A 27,252-nucleotide genomic window follows, 5' to 3' on the forward strand; every position below is an offset into this window, starting at 1 on the left:
AGTCTACAGTTAAGAGTAAAACCTCCCAGCATGCCCAGCAACATCTTACTGTGTCTTGTTGGTTGTGGTTCAGCCATAGGTCACCTGTTAGCCAATCTCTGTGAGCAGGGGAGGTGATATATAGATTTCCACAGGCTACCTCCACCCTGGCGTTGTTACCTAGGCTTCTGGCTTCCCGTCTCATGACCGCTCCTCATAGGCAATGTGGAGGCTGAACTTGAGGGTCAGGAAGTGGGGTGCAGCTGAAAACTTACATCAGTGTTATGAGGTCATTCAGTATGGCAGTGAGTAAGGCACTTCACCCCCAAGAAGGCTTGTCCCAAACTGCCTTTGGCCCCCTAGAGCCACCAGACCTGACGACCCCCTGCAGCCCAGCCCCAAGCTATGGAGATGAATAGGGTGGAGGCACCTCAGCCGAGACACTCCATCCCACCCGCTCTGGAAAGGCTCTCCCTTTGTCTCTGATGATCTCAGCTGCTGCTTTTTCACCCTGGGGACACTGGGAGGACTTTTAGCGCCCAGAGAAGAGCTGCATGCCGCAGGGCATGTCCTGGTTGGCAGTGCCGCCCTTGAGGTAGGACGGGCAACTGGAGCCATCAAGACTGTCAGGAAACATCTCCGGTTGCCAGCTGTTACCAGTGCAGAGAGCAGTCTGGGGACGGCAGTTTTGGATGACTTGTTGTTGTTTGCTTGTTTTTATTATTTTTGTATGTGTTCATGGGCACACGTGTAGTGTGCACACGGTATATGTGCACATGGAAGCCAGAATCAACTTTAGGTGTGTTCCTCAGAAGTCATTCAATCTTGGTTTCTGTTGAGACCTGGTCTTTCATTCGTCTGACAATTACCAAATGAGCCCCTGGGGTCTTCCTGTCTCTGTCTCCCCAGCACTGGGATTAGAAGCATGGTCACATGATCTGCTTCAAAAAATTTTATTTTATTTATTTATTTTTTTGATTTTTCAAGACAGGGTTTCTCTGTGTAGCTTTGAGCCTTTCCTGGAACTCACTTGGTAGTCCAGACTGGCCTCGAACTCACAGAGATCCGCCTGGCTCTGCCTCCCAAGTGCTGGGATTAAAGGCGTGCACCACCACTGCCCGGCCAGCTTTTTTTTTTAACCTGGGTTCTAGGTATCTAACGCAGGTCATCATGCTTGCATTGAAAGCATTTATCTACTGTCCTATCTCCCCAGCCTATTTGTTTCCTTTAGACAGGATTTTGCTGTGTAACCCTGACTAGCCTAGAAGTCAGGATCCTCCTGCTTCAGCCTCCCAAGCGCTGGGGTTACAAGCGTGAGGCACCATGCTGGGTTGGGAGGCCTGCTTTATCCTGTCTTCTCTGACTGTGTGACTAGCGTCCATATTACATCTTTGAAGTTTGATTTTTCTCACTTGTAAAATGGAGCTATAATCCCTTGCCCAGAGCCTCTGTCTGTGCTGGGGCTACAGTGTGACATATGAGAATGAGGTTTGATCACAAGAATCCATGCATTGAAAAGAGAGAGCCTCTCAGGCATTGAGCGATTGCTGGACCTGTGCCATATTCCCATAGAAGCTTCCAGAAAGTGAGCTGTCTGCCCTGGGTTTGGGCTAATGTCATATATGTGCAGGAAACATAAGCTACTGCATGGCCAGCAAAGGTAGCCACAGATGCTTTCTCAGGCCAAGAAGACACAGCAACCTGGAGAGGTCAGGGAAGGCTTCTGGGAGGATGCATCCTTCAAAGACTCTCCGTGAAGCCTCAGGTCAATGCTTGGTGCATGGGATGGTGGCCCCTGACAGGCCTTGCTGAGGGAATGGATGACTCAGGAAGCCATTGTAGAGAGCATCTTTTTTTTCCTGGCATTTCCAGACCAGGTCCACATAGAGATCCCAACGGGTACTTCCCAGAATGAAACTTGGAAGGGAGGTGAAGAAGGGGAGAGAGGGGGGCAAAAGAGAAACATGCTGGGAACTGGACAGTTTGGGGGATGAGAGGGAGAGTACTGGGCCAAAGTTTTGTTTTTGTCTGTTACAAAGTTTGGAAGAAAAGGCTATTGCCACTGGCTTTCTGTTTGACATTTTTTAGATCTTATGTGGACAAATGCCATTTCCCCTGTCCTCATCCCTATCCTAAGGGATAGTTGTCTTCAGGTGCATGTCCAAGCTCCACGGGATGCTGTTGTTGACTCTGGTCTAGATGCACACACTGGCTTCAGAGGGGCCGTGTGTGGAGTGCAGCCAGAACTGGCTGGCAAGCTGCTATGGCACCCCTGGTCCTCTGCCTGTGATGAGGGACAAGTGTTCCCAAAGGCCTGCCTCATGGGAATGGGTGATTCTGGGCACCCAGTGAGCAGGACTTGTGAGTCTCAGAGTCTGTCTCCATACCGGAGGAGGAATCAGGGGCTTGGGTTTCAAGGCTCTTTCCACCTTGCACACCCTAATGGCTGCCCTCTGTTGAGAAGGAGGTGGTCTCAGGAGTGCCAGGGCAGTGGACACTGGGCTTCTGCCTCCCCTGAGAACACCGCCCCCCAGCTGTATGGGTGCTGTGACTCCCTGGGGCACTAGAGAGAGCAGGGTGCATGTTAGAGACCTGCTGCAGGCTGAGGGTGAATCTGCATGTCCTGTGCTGAGTTTGTCCTACAAGTCAGTTTGCAAGGACTCCTGGGTGGAATGGCAGAGGCCTGGGGCAGAGAGGAGGGGGCCCTGTGCTTGAGAGGGTTCCGTGGGTAGAATTTTCTGGGGGAAATCTGCACACATATGTGGCAGAAAAACCAGCAAGCATGGTTGAATTAGTTACTTTCTCACTGCTATGACCAAGTACCCCTCAAGAAGCAACTTGAGGGAGAAGGCTTTCTCTTGGCTCACAGTTTGAGGGTGCAGCCCATCATGGCAGGGAAGGCATGACAACGGGAGTGTGAGGTGGCTGGTCGCATGGTGTCACACTCAGAGAGTGGAGAGTGAGCCAGGAGTTGGGCTGGGCTATTCAATCTCAAAGCCAGCTCCCACCCCACCCCCATCACCCTCTTCTTCCAGTGAGCTTCCCCTTCCTAGAGGTTCCATGACACTCTAAATGACACCACCAGCTGGGAGACACAAGCTCAAACACATGAGCCAGTGGGGGAACATTCCACATTCAAACCGGTGAAAAGAAAAATGCAGAAGCTAAAAGAGGAAGCCCTCTGGGATGGGTTGGACATGGCCACACCCCTGAATGTACAGCAGCCCAACCAGTCCATGCTCACATCTTCCCCACACAGGGCTGGCTCTGCCCCACTTCTTTTGTGGGGAGCTCCAAAAGCCATGATGGGGGTCACCAGGGAGATTAGTCCTGAAGGGATCACAGCTCCCAAGGTACACTCAGACCCAGGACTTGTACTTTTAACATATGTTTGTTAAGCTGCAAAAATATATGAAGTGGGATTTCAGCTGATTATGACAAGCTAATACCTGGAAGAAGCCAAGGGTCTTCCAGAGGTCAAGCTGAGACTCAAGGAGTCTTGGTGATATTGGCTTTTGATTATTAGCTGTTTCCTGCTATGAATTTCTTGTGTGTTATTGTAGCTTTTCCATCATTCATTGGGCACCATTGCCCCTCTACTAATGGAATATTTAGATAACCTTCTGTGCTGACAGCGATGCACAGCCAGAACCCCAGTTCAAGCCTCCCTGTAATTACCGTCATTGGCAGCATCTGGCCAGGTCCATCCCCAGATGGAGGAAGTACCTTATCAGAGATACCTCTGTACTCTCTAAGAAGTGACTTTAAGTGTCCAGACTACCTGTTTGAGAAGGCTTGGCAGATGTGCTAATTAAATTTAACTTTCTTCTTTCCAAAGTCTTATCTCTAGTTTTAGATCCACCCTTAATAATTAATTCAGAAACAAAGGGTTCCAACTTACAGGCACATCCAGCTGTGGTGGAAGTTCCTAGCCAAGTTGCCTAGTGACGGAGCACACTCACCAGAAGTAGTGGGAGCAGAGATAGTTTGGAGAGATAAGGGTCAAAGGATAAAAAAGGCAGTTTTATTTTCAGAGGTGAGGAGACAGAGAGGAGAAAAGAGAATGGAAGAACTAGATGAGTAAGAACTGGAGAGGAACAAACTGAGATGGGGAAGAACTAGATTGAAGGGCTAGAAGAGAGTACTAGAGGAACGAGATGAAAGATGAGGAAGAGTCAGATGGGGAAGAACAAGATGAGAAAGAAGGAGATGGGAGAGGAGCTGATATGGGAAAGAACTAGATGGATGAGAACCTAGATGGGACGGAACTAAGATGAAAGAATTAAGATAAAACTTAGAGGACAGCAGATAAATGTAGAGAGAAATCAGGCAAGGAAGGAGCTGGGCTTGAGTACAGAACTGAAGCTGTGTAGATAGGGTTTTATCCCTGAGGAATAAAGCAAATGGACTAAGAGCTCGGTGTACCTAGATTCATTTCCTGAAAATAGTTCTCACCATTCGTACTTTCTCTTCTGAGTCCCTGGGAAGTATATTATTAAGGCTGGACCATTTGATAGTGTACAAGAGAATGTGTGCCAGTTTCCTTCCCTCATTCGTTCATCATCTTCTCAAGGAATCCTCAGAGCTGAGGCATGCTGGCCCTCTGGTCCAGGCCCCTCTGTCTGTGCATGAGTCTGAAATGGAATGTAGCGGAGGGAGAGCGGATGTGGGTGGGGTGCCAGGCAGAGGTGTGTTAGCTCCTTCTTCTTGTCACTATAATCAAATGGCTGACAGAAGGTGACCTGAGGAAGAAATGGTTTATTTTGTAGGCACAGTCCACCCTGGAGGAGGGTGGGGGTGGGAGAGCATGGTGGTGGTGCTGCTCAGACTGGACTGGCAGGAGTGTGAGGTCAGGGACAGGAGAGGAAACCAGCTGGGGCCACAAGCCTCAAGGCCCACCCTTTAGAGATCCACTTCCTCCAGCGAGGCCACAGGTCTCTACTGGTCCATAACCTTCCAAAACAGCACTACCAATTCAGGGACCAAGTATTTAAACATAGGAGCCTGTGGTGAGTGTTTTTACATTCAAACTGTCACAAAAGAGGACTTAGGTTCTCAGTGTTATCCTTAGTTGAGTTAAGGAACATGTGGCAAGTGTCTGGATGTACCCCTTACTTGAATACTTCCTGTAGTTTGTACCCATGACAGTTATTAGAAGTAGATACTCCCTCTTTACCAGCCACAGACTGAAGTCAGAGAAGCTCACTACTTTGTCAGGCTCCCTGAGCTTCAAGGCAGAGTTAGAATGGAGTCAGGAATGAGGCCAATTCAGGGCAATCATCTCTAGGCCCATACAGCAAGGAGCTACCCAGGGACCACACAACCCTGAGAACAGAACTCTATGTGCACCTGATGAGGCACCACCGGCCTTTTGGAAGGCCCGGGCTCTGCCTTGCTCATTGGCCTTCCCGAGTGTGCTCATGGCTGGCACTGCTGTTGAGACTGAATTAGATTAATTGGTAGGTAAGGCCCAGAGGAACGGACTCGAGGGCATAAATCAGAGGTGGCAACTGGGAGCTGCAGTCTAACTCCCCAGAGACGTGTGTTTGGTCCTTGTGGTATTTCTCTCTCTCTTTTTTTTTTTTTTTTTTGGTATTAGCTTTAACATTTCTAAATCAGGTGGTTTTATTTTTAGCGCTAGAGTTTTGGCTTTTCTTGGAAACTGGAAGTGCTTGCCAGCAAAAGATGGTATTTCTTCCTGACCCCAAAACTGAATAGTAGCCGCCCTAGTTAAGTGACAGTGACATTCTGTCACCACAGACCCCATCAAGCCGCAGAGGCGCTGCCATTCATTTACTTGCCTGACCCCAGAAGGAGATTGTGTACTGTCTCTTCATGGACCTTGTGTTCACAGAGACTGCTTCTCAATTAAAGCAAAGCCTCCTTACCTATGGATTACAGACTGGGCTGTTGTTGATTCACTCAACAAACACTTAGAGAACAGCTCTTCTCTGTTTGTCCTGTCCGGCACATTACTAAGATATGAATATTTATATCTTTATAATGAATATTTATAAGGATATTCATGAAAGTATGAAGAGAGAAGTCCTTGCTGTTGAGGCACTTATACATTCTAAGATTGGTTTATTTATTAGGTATATGGTGTTCTGTCTACATGTATGCCTGCACGCCAGAAGAGGGCACCAGATCTCATTGTAGATGGTTGTGAGCCACCATGTGGTTGCTGGGAACTGAACTCAGGACCTCTGGAAGAGCAGCCAGTGCTCTTAACCTCTGAGCCACCACTCCAGTCCCCGAGGCACCTATATTCTACCTGAGCTGAGACCTATGCAAAGCTCTCTGGGAGAAGTCACAGTGGAACCTTTGAGCATGTCACCTGAAGTACAAAAGGGTTTTCTGTAGATGGAGCCAAGCAAACAGACGGGGAGATCAGCTGGGTCACCTGCAGAGACAGACAACATCATAGTCACTGGAGTCCTTACATCAGGGAGTACAAAGTCAGAGAAGGAAATACACACGTGGAGCCTGAGGTCAGAGGTCAGAGAAGAGGCCAGCTTCCTTGCAGGCTGGGGTGCAGGGTAAAGGGGTTGTGGGGGGGGCGGTAGGGCTCAAGGCAGCTCCATCAGCTGGAGATGAAGATATGCCTTCTTCCCCTGAGCCTCCAGGAGGAAGACAACTATACTCAGATTTTATTTCTTTATTCTGAAATTTTGATACTTTTATGTGTGCAGGTGTTTTGCCTGCATGGATGTCTGTGCGCTACTCAGAGATAAGAGTGTGTCAGATCTCTTAGAACTGGAGTTACAGATGATTGTGTATGCTGGGAGTTGAACCCGGGTCTTCTGGAGAAGTAGCCAGTGGTCTTAACTGATAAGTCATTTTTCCAGCCCCCGCCTTACACTAAGATTTAGCCTACTGAAACAGAACTTGACTTTCAACACCAGAATTGTAAGATAATAAATGTGTGCTGTTTTATGTCACCAAGTTAGTGGTGACTGGTTGTGACAGCAGTAGGAACAAATATAGGAAAGGAATCACTTTTTCTGGGGTCAAGAGGAGGAGTGGTTTAGGAAAGAGGGTGTATTTGAATTGGGTTTTGAAGGATGAGTATGAGTTTGCCAGGGATGGAAAGCAGCTCATGCATAGAGGAGAAGACGTGTGCAAGGTCATAAAAACACAGTGAGGATCCCCCAGGGTGGCTATTTGTTGGACACTGTGGTCAGAATATACAGTTTCTATGGTATTCCATGGAGGACTTGTCTGAAGGCAACTGGCAGGCTCGAAGCCAGGGTGACAGCGTTCGGTGTGCACCTGGCAAGAATGAAAAGCCAGACTTGCCTTGCTTGATGGTGTGCGATAAATGTTAACAGCCAGCACTCTGGGAGAAGGGGTGGCGCTCACTCGGGGCGGTTTGCAGATGCTCCCATTACTGCTAAGTGGATGTAATTAATGACAGCCGAGACGAGGTGTACAGGGCATGTCATTGGACAGTTTCCACTTCAGAATCCCATCAAGAGCACAGATCATAGTGAGACCTAGCAAGATCACAAGAAAGTGACTGAGTATTGATGCCCTTCAGTTTTACCTGACTTACTCAGTTGTAAGTCTGTGTAACTTGATTTTGTGCATTGATCTGTACTGGTGTGTGTGGGGCATTCATGTGTGTGTGTGTGTGTGTGTGTGTGTGTGTGTGTGTGTGTGTGTGTGTGTGTGTGTGTGTACGCACATGCATGTACAGGCCAGAGATCAACCTCTAGTGTTGATCTTAGCTGTTGTTTTGAGACAGGGTCTCTCAGAACTTGGAGCTCACCTATGAAGTTAGCTTGGAAAAATTTAGAGTTAGCCCTTGTGAGCTGGGTAAGCCATTCCTATATCCCACCGCAGAAGCTTGTCTAAAACACTAGGTAGAAAAGACCTAGGATTCCAGGCTCAGTCAGGTTTAACGACCCTCAGACTCACCTACCTGGGCAAGGCAGAGCCAATCTCAGAGCCTGAGAGAGGTTCTGACCCTTCACTTCCTCTGAGCATCCCTTGGGGGCCCTGCCCTTTAGGGGGGCTCTTGGAACTTGGCATACCGTGTGGTCCTTGACTCCAGAGATGACTCACATCACCCTGGCGTGACTGACTCAGGGAATCGTCTCTGGACAGCCAGGCACAAAGGGAACTGGCTAAGATTTATTTCTGCTTGGAGCTAAGTAGGAGGCTCAGATACTTTCCTGCCATTCCTGATGCCTTTGAACTGTCTTGGGTTGAGCAATCACACATATTTCCAAGAAGAAAAAAAAAAACGTTTTCAAGTGGACTTCTTTTTTAAAATAAGAACCGCTGAAGTGAACAAGCTGGAGAGGAAACCCGGAGAGATGTTTTGGCTTATTTCCTGTCATGGTGGGGGAGGGGAAGTGGGAGCAAGGAGGTCTGGCCCAGGCCTGAGCAGTCTTCAAAGACCAGGGGATCTAGAGTTCAGGTAACCAGGGCTGGCCCACGCCTCCTTGTGCTTCAGTGGCATTTGCACCCAGGACTTTGTAAGTATCAGGGCAGCAGTGAACAGGACGTCGGTCCTGGTGGGCATGGACATGATGGTGTGCCTGGGTTTGGAGGAGATTGACAGCTTGTCTGAACAAGTGGATGGACAACTGCATCACTGAGTCCTTCTCTAGGCAGCCCTAGGTCTGGGACACCGCGACAACTGGGCTGTCCCAATCCTGGGATGTCGCAGCTTCCAGAGCGTGTCCACAGGCATGGTCTATTTTGACATACCAAGGAGCTACCTCTTTGGGGGCAGCCTCCTCCCTAGAGTTCTGTCTGGGAAACAGGCCCAAGACTTCAGACTAGGAACTGCTCACCTCCCAAGAGAAGCAGGAAGCAGGTCCCTCAGGGACTCCCCAACATCAGCACTGTCTCTGCTTTCCCCTCACCCCATCATCCTGAGGAAGGAGGGCTGCCTTTACTTGAAATGGTGCTTCCCACCCTTTTCTTTCTCTCCCCTCCCCCATCTATTCACATTTAATCACGAAAACCCCAATGAGAGCAGTTGCCAGGGAGCGTTCCTTGTGAGGACAACACAGAATAAGCCTCCGAGAACTTAGGAAGTTTGCTCAGCCACACTGTGAATAAGTCTGCTTTTCTTAACTGTTTCCAATTTGTACCACATATTGATACATCCTACTTGTTGTTACTTATCTGTGAGTTTTCATACAGCCTTTATATACTCATCCTTCTTCTTGATTTAATTCTTAGGGGGTTGTTTTGTTTTGTTTTGTTTTGTTTTGTGGAACTGAGGATCAAAGCCAGAGTTTCATGCTAGCCAAGCGCTCTACCACCAAACTATATCCCTATACATGCCTGTATTTTTCATGTCAAGACAGGGTCTCACTAAGCTGCCCAGGTCACCCTTAAATTCACTCTGTGCCCAGGTGGATCTTGAGTCAACTTTTGTTTTCTGAGCCCTTTCCATTCTGTCTGAGACTGACAAGGCAGAGCTAAGTCTCCTCCTTTTCCTACACACACACACACACACACACACACACACACACACACACACACACACACACCACAGACATACACACATACACAAGAGGAGGAAGGCCCTGGGAGAGGTGACTCAGTGGCACTCTTGTCTTGGGGAACTCTCTCCCACTCCCTACACAGCCAACATGTTGGTCCCAGACTCTCCTAGTGTGGCCTGGCCCACTCTGAGCAGGACTTGCTCACTCACTGCAGACTCCCAGGAGTGGCCATTGTGGACTACAGAGGTGGTGTTGAGGGGACAGTCCTGGGGAAATGTCTTTTAGGTATTCACATCCCCATTTCTACCTTCTCCATCCATCCTTACTCCCCATTCTCCCCAGCGACCCAAATATGCTTTCAGGAGAGAGTCAGGGAGCCCATTGTCGGATCGATGGTGTGAGTGTTCATTCATGCATCCACTTGTCCAAACAACCCAAGTCTGAGTGTGGCCAGCCACTGTGGTAGGCTCTCTCCTGGGGGGTGGGGGAGGTCGTCACCTGTTGCTTGTACATGGAAACCTTTGGGACTCACCATTACCACACAGGTGGCAGAAATAACTAGGGGTTTGAACCAGACAGACCCAGGACAAGCCACGGCACAGACCCATGGCGTAGGCTGGGACTGATACAGCACAGACCAGGACACCTCCCAGCCCTGTGCCCTCTTCCTCAGCCCAGTAATGTTTGCCGAACGCCTCTCAGACCACCTCCTGAAGCCAGTGGCTTTGTGGGAGTGTGGGCATGCCAGTGGTTGTAGACCTCATAGCTCCTGTCATATCTAATGCCTGTTTATCTACTGGTGCATACAGGGGAGAAGCCCTGGCCAGGCTGAGGCCCCTGTGTGATTCTGAGCCACTGGGATAAGCAACACAATCTTGGGGCTTTGCTCAGGTTTTCGTGACTGAGGCTGGGAGAACTCAGATGCCTATTCAAAAAAGGCATGGAAAATTCCAGAGAGCATGCTGAGTGTCTGCATGTTGCAAGAATTCACTATTCTAACCCTTACACCAACCATAAAAGTAGGCACCGTCACCTTCTTTTTACAAATGAGGAAGTGGAGGCTAAGGTAGTCCAGCAGGGTAGAGCTGGGAGATTTGCAACTGGATCTGCTGAGCTCTTGGGTTCTCAGGTAGACCCGGTTCACTCAGGATGCAGGACACAGGTCTGCAGCTGGCCAGGCCACAGAGTCTCTGCCCAGTACCTCAGGCTCATCAAGGTCATCTGAGGACTTTCTCCATGCCACCCAGGGTGAGGGAAGGAAGAGGATCCTCTCCTGTGAGAGGGACCATGAGTAGAAGGGAGACCAGAAGCTCTGCTCTCACATTGGCTTGCCTCTTGCCCTGGGCCAGCCTCACACTCACATCCCAGGAGCAGGGGCTCATGGACCTCTTCTGATGCTGGCCTTCCCTAACTATGGCCTTGGTCAAATCCCCGCCTTTCTCTCAGCCTCAACACCCCTTCTACAAGAGTGAGAGCAGGTGAAGCAGCCTCCTGCCCCTCTGGATTTGTACAGGGGCTGAGAGAGATGCATACATAGTTATTCCAAACAGTCTCCTGCCTCAGCCCTTTGCCCAGAGAGAGGCTAGGCTGGATATTAATAGCAGTCTAATCACACTTGCATTCTTTGGGTGCTAAATGAAAGCAAAAATCCCAAGCTGTAAGAACAAAACCCTCCCTTCTGAGAAGACTGAGTCACCCCAGCGAGGTCCATGAGGCTGGCTTAACTCCTTGCTTTCCACAAGGGCCTCTTGGCTCTTCCCCTGACATCTAGCTTAGCAGAGCCAGTGAGAACCACACAGCATGCAGGCCATGCTCCTGGGACACTGTGGCTTCAAGTGAGCGGTTTGATCTTTTGTGAGCAGGTCACCAGGTGCTGAGAGAGAGGCCAGCAGGCTTGGCCCTACAGGGACCTACAGAGTTAGGCAGGTACACTGGGCATGCCTGCCACTGCAATTCCTGGGTGACGTCTTCAGGCCTCTGTCTTTTGCCAAATGGAACTAATTGTATCACCAGTGCTGTCCTCCCATTGCCACTGCCCAGGGAGGCTGAGAGCACTGCGGGTATTTCTGTATAGACTATTCATGTCTTCCCCCTGACTCCTGAAGACAGCCTGGTGCTCCCTGAGGCCTGGCAAGCCATTGGGACCTACCAGGTGGGCCGAGTTTCCTTTGTCTACCATTGATACTTCAAGTTCTCTGGGACAATGAGCACAGGAAGGCCCTGATGGCTGCTGGGAATAGAATGAAGGTATGTGGCCCCAGTTGCCAGAGCCCTCCTGCCTTCCTGCCTTCCTGCCTGTCCTCTGACAGCCCACAGTGTTCTGAGGTAGCTCTTTATGGGACAGAGCCTATGCCTTGGACCTAAGTGTGAGGCTTCTGGGCATGAATGGGTCAATGAACAAGTCTCGGCACAGCTGTGTGACTGGACAAGTGAAAAGTAAGGCCAATGAATGGGCTGCTGCCTCCCTCTGTGAATGAGCACATTGTCACACCACATACTAGGCGTGTCCACATACTAGGAGCGTGAAACCTCAAGCTGGGCAGGTACGAATGGGTCACAGCTCATGTTTGGCGGTCAGAGGACATCCTCAGATGTCAGTTTAGTCTGCCACCTTATTTGAGCAGGAGCTCTTGTTTGTGCTACGCACAGCAGGCGAGGTGGCCTACCAGCCTCTCGAATTTTCCTGTGTTCTCCTCCCATCTTTCCTTTGGAGCAATGGGATTCCAGATGCCTGCTGTCATGTTCAGTCTTATGTGGGCTCTGGAGATTTGAACTCAGGTCCTCACGCTTGTGTGGCAAACACTTTATCCATTGAGTCATCTCCCTAAGCTGGGCTCCTTCCTTTACCCTCAGAAGACACTTGGCCTGACAGCCAAGGGTTCAGTGTTCCCTCTTCTCCATGCTTCTGGGAGTTTATACCTTGGCTCTACCTGCTGGAGAGGGGCTTGCACAAGGCTCTTTGGCTGTACTCTGGGTAAGAGAGAAGATGACGCCTTTGGACTCAGACTTACCAGCTACACAGCTTTACTGATTGTCTCTGAGCCTTGGTGTTTTATCACATTAAATGAAAGTAATTAAACTTACAGCAAAGGGTTGGTGGTGGGGGTAGCTCAGTGGCAGAGCACTTACTTAGCATGCTCGAGGCCCTGGGTTCAATTCCTAGTATTGCACAAAAACAAAACTAAATAAACACACACCCTCTCTCATAGGGATTAAGCATGAGGATAGCACTTGACCATACACAGTAGTGTGGGATACTGAGTAGGGAAACTGATGTATGGATGACAAAGGTATGTTATTTTGCTTTCTTTCATGAAGTGGGCAAAATATCTTAGGATGGTTTGGGGATGTCTAGCCTCTTCATGTACACAAATGACTGGATGGTTATCCCCGCAGAGGCTCTTGGGTAGTTTGCCTTAAGTACAAAGGTAACTGAACCCTGTCTTGTTTGTTTCTCCTCTCCATGCCTCAGTTTTCTTTCCTGTAAAATGGGCTAGGTTCTGTTTAATTGTTGGTAAGAGTCCAAAGAGCTGATTGGTTCTTGGCATGACTCACTTAACCTGACCTGGCTGGAGAAGCATCAGGAAATATTTGGAAGTGGATTGAAAAGGAGGCAGGGAGACAAACATGACTCAGTGTTCTCTCCTTTTATGGGCTGGCACTCAGACCCTGGCTTCCTGGAGGTTGTATTCCAAACTGTGCCCTGATGGATGTGAGGTCCACATGCCCATGAGCCCCTGCAGACCCCCCAGATGTGAGTTACCCTGCCGGCTGGGCTGGTTTTTGCCTTGCTATTTTAAGCAGCAAGTTTATAATAATGGGTGGGAAAGCACACCGAGCCCGAGCAGCATGGGAATGACTTGCAGCGGACCACAGGGGCTCCCCTGGAGCCGCACGGACTCCATCTTGTTCAGCTGTGGGACTGCAGCCAGCCTTCATCTTGCTGCAGCCAGCAACTCCAGGTTTGTCTGACCTTGTTCATGAGGTTTTATTTCTGGCCAGGGGCTGGCAGAGGTCTTTCTTCAAGAGAGGGGAGTGCAGGGTTGGATGGGATATTTCTGGTACAGTTTTATAATCCTAGGATCGCTGAACGAACCCTGGGCTGGGAGCATCCTTGTGGCTGGTTGTGACTAGTTAAGAGTCCAGGACTTCGGAAAATGGAAAAGGCCACTGCTGTGGTTGGAATTCCCATGACCCCTTGAGCCAGCCAGTATTGAACGTCTCCCAGGAACAGGAAACACTTGACCTTGACGAGCACTGTCCTGCATCTTTAGTTGGCTCCAGACTCTAGAAAAGGTTCCTCTGCCTTCTCACTTGGCCGCATATACCTGTCCTTTGGAGTCCCCAGGGCCACATGACTGCCTTTTAGATATTGGAGAAGAGATTGCTTTCCCTTGCGGCTTCTCTGGCCCAGGCTAAAGTCTTGAGTTCTTAAACACAAATTCTTGTCCCCTAGGATCTTCTCTTTTCTGAACATGGTCTTGTTTGTCTGAATCCTCGTTTTACAGGACACAGTATGCTTTGTGTAGATTAAGAGCCAAGCGGAGAGTGGAATGGCTGCCTCCCACACTTTGGAAACTGTTCCTGTTAAGATAGGTTGGACTTGAGGGGGTGAGGCAGTGACATTACCTGAGAAAGTGAGCCAGCTTGTTGTTACCCTCAACCACCCCTGTTCCAGTGAAGTCCCTTCCCCACCGCTGATGCCGTTGCTGCTGACATTGGTGTCTAAGGAAAGATGTTCAAAGTTCCCAGACAGCACATTTTGAGGGACCTGATATTCATTTTCTTCATCCAGTAGTCTCTGGGGAAGGAAGACACAGTGGTCTGGCCCCACAGCTCTTAGTCTCTTAAGTCAAGATAAATCTGTTTGGAGCCCAGCCAAGTGTGGCTTCTTTTCTGTCCACTCATCTACCCTGCCCAGCCCCGGGCTATTCTGCAAATAGATAAGTTCCATTCAAGTTTCTCTGTTATGGCTCAGCTCAAACACCCCCTGTAACAGCCATTACTAAACCACATCACGCTCCCCGTCTGCATAGTTAGGGGCTCTTTAATTCCTCTTTTTTGCAGTGTTTATGCAGATCACAGTTTTTTGGTTGCCTCCCAACACTGGACTCAAGGCCCCATGAGGGCCCAGACTATATCCTCTCTTTGTGTCACAGCTCAGGTCACAGGCCTAATAGAAAAAGTTTGTGAAGAAAGAATGAATGATTCAGCCAGACATGGCACAGACCTGGAATCCCAGCACCTGGGATGTGGAGAAAAGAGAATCATTCAGTCTCAGCTACATAATGAGTTCAAAGCAAACCTGGGCTACATCAAACCCTGTCTTAAGCCATAAAAAAGAAGGAAAAAAAATCAGTGTATGAATGGCCTAGTTGAGATGAGATTTCCAAGATGACCAGCAGGGGTCGCCCCAAATGCTTCAATGCCCCAAATGTTTCAATGTTGAGTGGGCTATCGGGGTAAAAGACAAAAGCCACGACAGCGCCCCCTTTGACAGCTCCTGTACTAAATGTCTCCAATTCTTTAAGCATAAACATGGTTTAAATTATTTAGACCACCAGTTTTTGATGGATCTTTGGAATATTCATAACGAATCAGACACCTTCCCTGCTTTGGAGACCCGGGTCCAGAGGGTGGTGTGTGACTGGGGGACGGGGGGGTGGGGGGGTGGGGTGGGGGTGGGAGTAAGAGCTGATGACAACAGCACTCTGGTTTAAGGAACTTTCCAGGCCCTCTCTGTGGGAAAGGAAGGATATCTTCTGTCATGGGAAGCAGCAGAGCTTTCTGGCTTTTCCTATAGGCTCTAGCAGTCAGCAACCACGCACTGAGGAGCTGGGACACAGTTGTTACTCAGTTAATGGTGTTGTCTTTTGTTCTCCCCATGAGGAGGAAGCAGACCGCAGGAAAGAGTGTGTGGTATAGTGGGAAGAGCTGGGGCCGCCAATCAAGAAGACCTGGGTGCAAGCACTTAGTTTTCTGTGTGACTCAGGACAAGTGGCTTCCACCCTGAGAGGCTCTTCCCGCACCTATAGAATGGGACTATCGATGCCTACCCTCATCCAAGGCCATCCTGTGAGCTTGACAATGGCAGTCATGCAGCCAGTAGGAGCTCGGAAGATGGCGTACAGATGGCCTCTGATCTCAGCGAAGTATTCTCCCTCAGCTATAGCTTTGAGGAGCTGAAATGTTTCTCTTCTGGAATAGATGTGTTTACTGTAAGGACCAAATTAGATGCAAAAGGTCACTCTTGCCTGTGTAAACAAAGCCAGGGAGCGGGAGGCAATGCGATTCCCAATGCCCGCTCCCAGCCTCTCCCCGCCTGACCTCCAGGGTGGATGTAAAACCAAGCAGCTGATCTGTGGCTCTTGGGTCTTGGAAATGGGACCTAGCTGGGGACAGGGATGGAGAGGATTTTGACTTGTCCTTTTGGCATCTCCCCAGCCTGCGGAGCGCAAGCCTCTTGGAGCATCTTTGGGGTTGACACAGCAGAGGTTCCAGGCACACACAGCCACTCCAGCCAGGAGGCTGCCATGCCCCACATTCCTGAGGATGAGGAGCCCCCTGGAGAGCCACAGGCAGCTCAGACCCAAGTAAGTGCCCCTTCCTGTCCATGGCTAGCCTGGCTGGGGGCCAAGCTGAGCATTCTGGGCTGAGGCCACCGCTTTCAAGCTGGCCACAGAGTGCAGGAACAGCAGTGCAGGCTGCGGTGGGTGCCTGGGGAAGGTGTGTGGCTCTCTCTCTGGAGAATATGCTACCCTGAGATCATTTAAGTGGCCGGGGTCCCAGAATCCTGAGTGTGGAACCATCTGGATAGTGTATGACTAAGGCTTCCTGAGATTTCAAACCACCTTGGCCCCGAATGCTCCCTTCTGCACTTGAGAACGATGTAGAAGAGACAGGGTAGCAGACATAGCCAAAGGCCGCTTTGAAACAATATGCTTCAAGTGAATATCGAAAGTTCACAGTAAAGGATAGGACAGGGTTTCGGTAAAAGTTGATAATAAAATAGAATATGGTTTTTAAAGTGTTCATTAAGAGTATTCTCATTGAGGCAGGTATGGTGGCTTATGCCTGGAGTCCCAGCCTTCAGGAAACTGAGGTAGCAGGTCATCATGGGTTTTAGACTAGCTTAGGCTACAGACTGAGACCTTATCTCAAAAAACAAAACAAAACAAAAATCCAGACAAATAACAAAAACAATGGCAATAGCGTATCATTGAGGTTTTTTTTTTTCAAATTAAATTAAGAAAAGCTATCTTTAGCTATATATAATCATAAAGTATAGGTTATATGTTTATTTTCAAATTGAACAAAGGATCCAGTGTTTTGGTGTTGATATGTATGTTATTTGTTTTGTTTTTGTATATGTAGTGTATGCATATGTGTCTATGAACATGGAAGCCAGAGGCTGACGTTGAGTGCTTCTTCTATTATTCCCAACTTATTTTGTGAGGTAGGGTCTCTCCCTGAGCCTGGAGGTCACCAATCCAATAAGACTGGCTGAGCAGAAAGCCCTAGGGGTGTTCCTGTCTGTTTCCCATGCTACCCCTGTCCTTTTTTACGTGGGTGCTAGAGATCCAAACTTAAGTTCTCATGCTTCTATGGTAGGGACGTTCTGATTGGGCCATCTCCCCGGCCTCTGCTTATTTTTTTTTTTCCTATCAACCAAACAATGTGTTCACATGATACTACATTCTTCACATTTGATTTCATAGCAACTCTGTCAAGAAGATGTTTAAAATGTACGGCTATGCCCATTTCCCCAAGATACTGAAGCCACTCTCTTTTGAAGAACCTATCTTGATATCATCCTCGTTTTTTCTTTATCTGGTCCCTGGCCCAGCTCCGTCTGGCCCTCCTGGATTACAGACCTTACTTATGAAGGTTACCACCACTACTTTCTTGGACTTGAACTTTACAGTTGGTTTGCACTGAACTTGTGCGATGCTCTTGTATCTGACTATGATCCATACTGACCAGAGCCAGATGAAAGAGACTTACGAAGCCAGAGTGTGTGAGTGAGCATCATTTTTTCCAGATGGACAGATTCCTAGTGAATGTTTTCATATTGTGATGACATTTGTTTTCTTACATATTATTACCGTGGGAACTAAGAAAGCAAATATTTAGAAATGAATAGTCCCTTGTATCTCCATACCCCAAGTTCGTGTGTCTGAGATATGAACTTGGCAGCTTAGGGATGAGGGAATATCTTTTCCTTCAACGTCTAAAAAAATAAAAAGAAAACAATGAGCCAAACTCCCATCTCTCCATCTGCAGACCATAGCTCAAGGTTCTAAGGAATGCCCCACAGCTATCCTGGGGCATCTTGGGCTATGGTAGGTTCTGTTCATGAGCAACTTGGAAGGCAGTTGAGGTCTGGGGGCTTGGGGGAATGAAAACGGAGTGACCACAGAAGGCAAACACTGGTGAGTGGATTCAAGTGTGGCTGCTCCCAAGCCTCGCTGGATTTCTTCAATCTGTCACTCCTGTAACCCTCTCATAACGGTCATCTCTGACCCCTCCACCTCACTAACGATGCGAACATACTGAGCTCACAGTCTCCTGGATCCCAAATCTTGGGCAATTTCCCCAAACAGCTAACCCAAGAATAAATGTGGGAGTCTTTGTGACCTCCACAGTCAACAGAGTAGCAATCTGTGGGAGGCAAGAAGATAGTTCGGTTCAACACGACTAGGTAGCTGGGGTTAGCTCAAACTCTGGAAGTCTGACTCTGAGTAGTTTGTTTTAGGCATATTTAAACACAGCACAATTTGACAAAAACTTTCCTGGTGATAATTAACTCAATCTCGTGTGCATAATAAAGCACAAAATAAGCTGAATAAAAATCAGACATGATTACACAGAAACTCTTTGCAAAACACCATCTGTAAAAATGGGTTTTATAGATTGAGAAAAACAAGCTTGCAATATGGGTTTAGGGAAGATTCCGGTGTGGTCTCAACCACACATATAGCACAAAGGTCACCAGGCTATTAGCCATGTCCTCTTCCAGCCTTTTGTTTGGATAGCAGGTTATGCATCCCTTCCTTTGAAGGAACAGCCCTGTGCATTTAACATTCCAGGTTCCCCTAGTGCTTGCCTGTGAGCACAAGGACCTCTGTGCCTCCTACAAATAAAAGCACTCCTAAAACAAGTAAATAAAAGATTAGCAAAGATACAACTTCATCCCTTGTAAAGGCTGAATCCCATTCTTCCTACATCTGTAGCTCTCAGCATTTAAGAGAGGGTGCTGCTCTTACAGAGGACCTGAGTTCAGTTCCTAGTACCCACCCACAACTGCCTGCAGCTCCTGCTCCAGGAGGTCTGATGCCCTCTTCTACACACACACACACACACACACACACACACACACACACACACACACATCTTTTTTAAAGTGCTTTAAAATCATATCCTCACAAGACCACAAAAGCCACTCCCCTTATAACCCGTGTGACTGTCAGCTGCGTGTAGGTCCAACTACATGAGGACCAGGGTCGAGATGAAGGCAAGCTTCTTAGTGCCCCAGCATGGGAGGAATCCATGAGCAGGCTCTGGAGTCAAGGATAAGAACCTTGATTGAGCCGGGCGGTGGTGGCGCACGCCTTTAATCCCAGCACTTGGGAGGCAGAGGCAGGCGGATCTCTGTGAGTTCGAGGCCAGCCTGGTCTCCAAAGCGAGTTTCAGGAAAGGCGCAAAGCTACACAGAGAAACCCTGTCTCGAAAAAACCAAAAAAAAAAAAAAAAAGAACCTTGATTGGCCAGAAGGAGCCCTGAATGCCAGTTCCTCACAAGCTACTCCTGCCTGTGACCTGGAGCCAGAACCAGTATTTACAGAATAATGAGGTGGATTCTGATGGTCTCTGAAAGCTTTTCAAGTGCCTTGATTCTGTCTCTGGGCTTGTAGGAACCTGAGGCTATCCTGAAAATGTCTGCAAGTTCCAGTGGCTCTGGCAGTGCTGGAACCTGGAGGAGGATTCTCGAGGGACTCAGGCCACCTCAGATCCGGAAGGTCCGGGTTCCTCAGAGAAGACAGTGAACAGGGTTTAAGATTATGACCACATTGGCCTTGAATCCCAGCTCCTCCATATCCTCATCCAGAGACCTGGAAGTCAAGTCTGTTAGATTTCTCATCCCTGTGCTTCCTTGTATGTTACTCCAAACAGGCATAGCTGTGGCCGCTTCCATTCTGCCTGGTCAGCTCAGCCCTGTAGCAGTTTACACTCTTAAACAGAAGTCTAACTTAGGTCCACATGAGATTCAGCATTCTTTTACTTTCAGGTCTGACTACCAGGCTCTGGGCCCCCCTGAGTTCCCCCAAAGTCAGATAGACTTGGGTCATAACGAGCTCTTGCCCATGCTGAACGCCTGACGCAGCACAGCCTCAGGGGAGGTTCAGATCTCCCAAGCTAGCTGGAGCCTCCAGGGGCAGAAGCCTGGCTCCCTGAGAGCACAGAAGCCAGGCAGCCAGGAAAGTGAGGCTGGCCAGGCAGGGTTCAGCCGGAAGTCCCCATCTGTGTGAATTCCCACTCGGCAAAGAGGCAGGGAACAGAGCATCCTTTCCAGTTTATAGCTCCCCCGGGTCCAGTCCTACTTTGAATACTCTGGTCCCAACCCTCCATTTCCCACCACTAGCCTGAATCCTCACAACAAAAACACTGAAGTTGGAGGGCTAAATTGTTCTCTTCCCTGAAACTGCTAATTGGAAGCTGTAATCAATCCCTGCAGTGAAGCAAAGGCTCCCCGCAATGCTCCTGCAGTGTGTTCTCAGCAGGAGGCATTCTCTGGTGCTCTGACTGAACAGAAGCTGTCAGGACACATGCCTGGATGTTTAGGGACCACAGAATGACAGACTATCAGCTGGAAGGATCCTAGATCAAATGTTTCAGTTTGCTTTCTGTTGCTGTGATAAACACCATGACCAAAAGGAACTTGATGAGGAAAGGCTTTATTTTATCATATGTGTATGTACGCTTCCAAGTATCAGTCCATTACTGAAGGAAGTCAGGGCAGGAACCTAGAGCAGAAATCACAGAGGAATGCATGCTGGCCTGTCTCTTCTTCACTGTGCAGCCTCAGACCCCAGATGCAATGTGGTCAAGTCATCAGTGATTTTTCTCAGCTGTGACCAGAAGTCCTTTAGGAAGCTGACTCACTGGATCCGCATGACATCCTCAGAGGTGCCTAGCACACTTGGGGTGTAGGGGTTCATGATAGTAAAGCCTGAGTTCTACTTGTCCAAGTCCCCCCTCCCTACAACCCTTAGGGGTTTCTAGAAGCCTCCAGGAGCAGGTCACTATGCAACTATATTAATATATTTCACTTTAGATTAAAAAATTACTCTTTAGAAAAATCCATACATTTATACAATGTATTTTGATCCTATCCACCCACTATTAGCTCCTTCAATTCTCCATAGTGCCCACCTATCGCCCTCCCAACATGTCCTTTTTTTGTTATTAATAGCCCCTGAGCCCACTTAGGGCTGCTTATTCCATGTGCACAAAGAGGCACAGTCCACCCACCGGCAGCTTCTTTCTTGGTGGAAAATGACTCTCCCTCTTCAGTAGCTACCAACTGCCAGTAGCTCCTCTGCTAAAGGTAGAGCTGTGGAGTCCCTCTCCATCCATGCTGGAATTTTGACTGGTTTGATCTTATGAAGGTCTTGTGCAGGTTAGCACAGTTGCTGTGAGTTGGTGTGTGCGACAGCCATGTCATGTCTAGAAGTGAGCATTCTCTAGCTCTCCTCCCATCTACATTCTTTTTGTCCCCTATTCTGAGATGTTCCCTGAGCCTTGGATGGTGGGAGGTTGATAAGATGATCCATCCACAGCTGAGCACTCAGTTATTTATACTCAGCACTTTGGCCAGTTATGAGTCTCTGCATTAATTACTACCTACCGTACAAAGAAGCTTCTCTGCCAAGTTGAGAGTAGCACAGATCTATGGACATAAACATACATATTTAGAAGGCAGTTAGACAGTATGACCAGGGTTCTACCCTGGGGTCTTCCTAAATCATGAGCTTTTTGATCAGGTTTATAACATCAGGCATGAAATCCTTCCTGGAGAGCAGGCCTCATAGACAATCAGAAAGTGACTGGTCATCTCCATAACCATCATACCACTATTGCATCAGTGGGCACATCTTGACAGGCATGTTGATATCATAGCATGAAAGGTTCATTACTGGGTAAGATGATTGATGACTGGTGTCTTTTCTCCCTCAGTATCCTGCACAGCACTATGTGAGCTTGCTGGCACGGAGAGAGTTTCCTGGGCATTCTGGGCTAATTACTTTATGTCTTGTATCCAACTTTTAGTCCATTTTACAAGTCAGGATTAAATCCCATTTTGTAGTGGAGGAAACTGAGGCACAAAGGAGATAACTAATTTCCTCTGAGGATGCATAACTCACAAGCAGAGAACCAGGGACTTCAAGCCTGGCATTCAGGAACACCATGCTCCTGGTTTTTACTTTGTACTGAGCACTGCTGACTTTGCCTCTGGAGTTTCTGTGAGACATCTGCAGCCTGGGCCAAGGTGACACTGTTCTGTGCTCTTGAAGGCATGGTCAAAGGGGAGTGAGCCTGGGACCGCAGAGAAGGCAGTCCTCTGATCCTGCAAAGCAGTGCAGCTTCTGACAGAGGGTCTTACCAAATTCCTTCTTCCCCCTCAGAGCACAAGCCCAAGCCACACATCCTTCCAAGATACTTGTGACTTCCTCATCCTCCTTCAGCCAGATGATAAAATAGCACAGTGTGGTTCCCAAAAATGTACTCTGTCAAACTAAGCCTATCTTAGGCCGCAGCTCTGAGACACTCCAGTTCTCTCAAAGCAGCTGCTCTGTGCTTCAGGTTTTAATGTTCCAGACAGACATTAGTGTCCTGTCGCACAGCAGCCTTGTGGGTGAAGACCATTGTGGTACTCTGCTATTTAGAGGCATTGCCTCCCTTTCCTGTCCCCAGTTTTTAAAGCTCTGAGATGAAGTTGGGATGGGCTCCAGAGAAGCAGCCCTCTGTATGTGGTCCTGTGATGGTCAACCTTAACTGCCAACTTGTTGGGATTTAGAGCCACCTAGGAAACACACTTCTGGCTGTGTCTGTGAGGGTGTTTCCAGGGAGAAAGTTTAACTGATGTGGGAGATCCATGTTGAATGTAGGTGGCACCGTCGCATGGGCTGGGCTCCCAGAATGAAGAAAAGGAAAGGGTGAGCTGAGCAGTGGCATTCATTTCTCTCTGCTTCCTGACTGTAGATGCAATGTGACCAGCCAGCTCACACTCCCGCCACCGTGCCTTCTCTGCCATGATGGACTGTACCCTCAAGCCATGAGTCAGTCAACCCTCCTTCCTTAGCTACTTTGGCCAGGTATTTTGGACAACAGTGACAAATGTAACTAATAGAGACTCTAAGGAGGTAATCCTTTTGTGGAGACCTGGGAACCTCTGGTCTTAAAGCCATCAGGCTCCTCTTCTTGGGATCCAAATTGGAGACCCTAGTAAGTGCCACCATAGCACATCAGAAGTTCTTTCTCTGTTATTGTCAATGTAGTCAAGACCCATCCTGTCTTTCCCTTCAGGCAGTTGGGGCTCATAGTTCATCACACTGGTCTGCCCTCTTGTAAGAGGACACCCCCTAGGCAGACAGAAAGTTCTTATACCTACTGCCTGGGACAGAGAATGCTTCTGGGTCCCAGGCATATAGGTGTAAGCAGCATGGCAGAGTACTTGGGTTTTATATTCCAAGTGATTCCAAATGATTCTCAGTTATATCAAGTTGGCAATTAACACTAACTATTATAGGACCTAAACAGCCAATCTTCTATCAGGATTGAGGTGGGGATGAAATCGATGATGCATATAAAATCCTTGTAACCTTGTATGGACCTCCTAGAGCAGGGAATTCGCCCAAGAGCCACCCGGTGAGACCCCTCATCCCATCTTCCTGCACCCTCCCTGTTGTATGCACTCACTACAAGGCAGCTTCACAATGCCAGGAGGCGGATATTGTTCGTTTACAAGTGTGAACACCCAGGGCAGCCAAGTACACGCTCACCTCCAGAACTGGAAGTACTTAACCACTCCATCTGGGACGCGGGTGTCATCTTCCTTGAGAGTATTTGTTCACTTCAATAATTCGTCTTCCATAGCTGTGATACAAATACCTGGGCCAACTTAGGAATTATTCATCTTCATCTCATGGTTTTAGAGGTTTCAGCCCATTATCCTTTGTCCCTGTTATTCCTGGGCTCAGAGTGAGGCAGGACGTCCCAGCAGGAAGCATGTGGTGGAGCAAGGCCACTCACCTCATGACAGACAGGAAATAGGAAGCTTGACAAGAAAGGGGTGGGGCCAAGGCATATTCTACTAGGACATTGGTGAGCTGACCTAATTTCCTCCAGTTAGGCTCCACTCCCCTAAAGTTTGCAGTACCCACCCAAACAGCACCCCCAACTGGGGACCTTCAACCTATGAGCCTATGGGGGACATTTCATATTTGAACCATAGCATTCATTTAGGTCATCACACTGTGGTGGTATTGTCTTCCCCAAAATATTGTGCACACTAATAAACTTATCTGGGGTCAGAGACAGAACAGCCACTAGATACAAAGGCTAGAAAATGGTGGCACTCAAACCTTTAATCCTAGCATTCCAGAGGCAGAAATCTATCTGTTCAAGGATAAAGCCAAGCATGGTGACTCACGCCTTTAATCCCAGAAAGTGAGCCTTTAATCCCAGGGAGTGATGGTAGAAAGCAGAAAGGTATATAAGGTATGAGGACCAGAAACTAGAAGCATTTGGCCTGGCTAAGCATTTGGCTGGTTAAGCTTTTAAGTTTTGAGCAGCACAGTCCAGCTGAGACCCATTCAGATATGAGGACACAGAGGCTTCCAGTCTAAGGAAACAACATCAGCTGAGAAGTTGGCCAGGTGAGGTTAGCTGTGGCTTGTTCTGTCTCTCTGATCTTCCAGTGTTCACCCAAATACTTGGTTCCGGGTTTGTTTTATTAATAAAGACTCTTTAAGATTCCTGCTACATCACACCCTTCTAAGATAGTCTCAATTAAGATCTAAAATGAAATAGCTTTGCAGGAGTTATCAATAAGGCAGAAGGTAATTTTTATTGGGTACCTGCTATTCATTGATCCATGATAGATATTATCACTCCTCCTTGTTACAGATAAAGATACTGGACCCAAGGCATTGTCTATTTGTCAAAGGTAACATAGTGATGTCACAGTTAAGTGTGGATTCAAGCTGAAGATTCCTTGTGTACGTGACCCTGCCTTCTTTGTCTCCTTTTGTAAATAAAGCCAGTGTACTGAGCAGCAGTGGCCTCAAGTGTGGGGAGAGGGTACTGATGTTTCATCTTCTATGGTTAGATGGAGAGGAGGCTTGGGGCGAAAGAATCAAGAAGACTATCACAGCACATGAGCTATGAGAAGAGCTGTAGGATTGCTTCGATCGAAACAGAGCATTTCAGAAATGGTGATCTTGTCGGGAATGCATATCACAGTGGTTCATCCTTGGTTCCCACTGTGAGCAACAGAGTGACTTGTCCTGTTTCTCTCTCCCCTGTTAAACTGAATGTGAACAACCTGGGGTCAGGGGTCATAACTTTCTCACATGTATGGTAGAGTGGAAGGAAGGAAGGATGGAAGGAAGGAAGGAAGGAAGGAAGGAAGGAAGGAAGGAAAGAAGGAAGAAAAGCTGGTTGATTGGATGATTGGATGGATGGATGATTGGATGGATAGATGGATGATACACACATGGAAGGATGATTGGATGGACAGAAGGATGATTGGATGGATGGATGATTGGGTGGATAGATGGATGATGCATGCATGGAAGGATGATTGGATGGATGGATGATTGGGTGGATGCCTGGATAGATGGATGGTCATGTGACAGGTTGGGTAATTGGATGGTTAGACTGAAGGGAGGAAGACATGAAAGAAGGCATAGCATCCAGAAGGGAGGGCTGAAAATGGTGGTGGATGAATGACAAAGCGTGCCCAACACCCACTGTGTACCACTCCACACTTTAGAAATGCGATGGTCTGAGAGTAAGAACAGGCTGGCTGAAGAGTGCAGGAAATTCTGACGACTGGCTCCCCGACTTCTGGGAACTGAGTGGACACCGACAGAGGCTGACAGAATCAGAGTGGGCCCTGGGCACATGGGAGCATACACTAGGGAGCAAGCCTTCAGGATTGTGGGACAAAGAATGCTTTCTTTGCTTTGCACGGAGGAGCCACATGCCCAACAGAAGTCCTTCCTCTCTCTCCCATGGCCTTAGGACTTGACACTGGAGTCATCGTTTTCTTGTTTGTCCCCCGAGAATCTTTTTATTTTGTCTTAAGAGCACAAATTCCTCTCCCAAGGGAGTCCCTGCCTGCCTTCTGGGCTATAGCAGAGAGGCTGTGGATATAGTCAAACAATGTGCACCCACCTCCCACCCCTCCCTGCCATCATTCTTATTGCTTTATCTGTGTTTGTTTTTAAAGACAGTCTAGAGAGTATTAGCTCCATTTGCTGTTTATAAACATGAAGATCAGAGAAATGCAATTTCTCTCTGGAGGTCCCCCGGCTGGGATTCCATGGCAGGTCCACCCAGCTTCTTCCCTGTTCACACTGACCCAGTAGGGTCCTCCTCCCACTGTCACCCAAGGCCATCATGGAAACCCCACCCCCACACTTGCCTGGGCTAGACCTGGAGCTGTTCTTAAAGTGTCCCAGCCCAGACCTAGTCATGTGATAGTGAGGATTTGAAGCTCGTATTCCCATCTATGACACTGGTCTATATTTATCCCTGTGCTCAGGAGCATAGGAAACTATCGTGCACCCTTGGGAATTTATGAGTGAAATAAACATTTAAATGTTTCTATAAGATTTATTAGAGGGGAACAAAATGTGACCTGTTGTGTATGATTGGAGTGAGCTTGCTGGAGGTGGCACAGCCCTACAGAGGTTGGCTGACCCCCAGAAGAAGAGAGATAGACCCCTGGGGAGGCTGGGTCCACAGGAAGAGGGACAAGAACCCAGGGGCAGTGCTGCCCCAGCCTGCTTCCCTCTTGCTGTGTGTCCTGTCCCATTTGGATTCAGGGCTTCTTGGAGGAAGAGGCATCCCCATGAGGAAGTGTGCGGCATAGAGTGCTAAAAGAATATTGTCTGAAGCACACCAGAAACCAGGGGAAGTGCCAATAAAGACGAGCTGACAGACGGAGAAGCAGTGTGGCACATGGGAAGGATGCTGCCTGTGTTTGGTGTGGCCCTGGGGTAAAGCAATATTTTCGATGGCCAACTGCACACTCATGGACTGACTTCCCATCCTCTCATTTTCCTTTCATGATTACATATTTTCCTGTTGGTTGGTTCTGGTTGCTTTAGGAAGTAGTCAGAGTGTCAGTGAATTAAAATAAAGTCTCTTTTCTTCAGCACCAATGCATGCTTGGAATTTGTAAAAGCTCCACCATGAGGATGGCAGAAACACATATGATACATGAGTAGAAAAATGAAATTTTAGCCAACATACGTCTTTTGTTCGCCAGGGGATTCATATGAGGAGGGCTCTAACTAAGTAAGGCAGACACAACAAGAGAATTTCTAGAGCTCACATATTCAGTTGAGACAAAATCCTGTGCACGTTATAGGAGTGTTGATTAGCCTTTCTGCAGCAAGAGTGATTCATTAACAAGAACCTGAGCATCAGGGAGATTTCAAATCTAAATATCATGTACACCAGAAAGGCAGGGCACGCCAAGCCACTGGAGAGGCCATAGCAGAAGGGTTTGGGTC

General features: G+C 48.2%; 1 protein-coding gene across 3 annotated transcripts in view; it reads left to right on the plus strand.

Annotated features, from left to right (window-relative positions):
* The window catches only part of Irag1 (inositol 1,4,5-triphosphate receptor associated 1), a 123,033-nt gene that overhangs the window by 36,262 nt on the left and 59,519 nt on the right, over positions 1-27,252 (plus strand). For all 3 annotated transcript variants that reach the window (XM_052712235.1, XM_052712234.1, XM_052712236.1), the window contains exon 2: positions 15,891-16,039. In XM_052712235.1, coding sequence (XP_052568195.1) covers positions 15,980-16,039 — 60 coding nt within the window. In that variant the 5' untranslated portion in view covers positions 15,891-15,979. The remainder of the gene's footprint in view (positions 1-15,890; positions 16,040-27,252) is intronic.

Source organism: Peromyscus californicus, unplaced genomic scaffold (assembly GCF_007827085.1).
Source record: "Peromyscus californicus insignis strain IS unplaced genomic scaffold, ASM782708v3 Scaffold_4__1_contigs__length_199733344, whole genome shotgun sequence".
NCBI classification, from domain to species: Eukaryota; Metazoa; Chordata; class Mammalia; order Rodentia; family Cricetidae; genus Peromyscus; species Peromyscus californicus.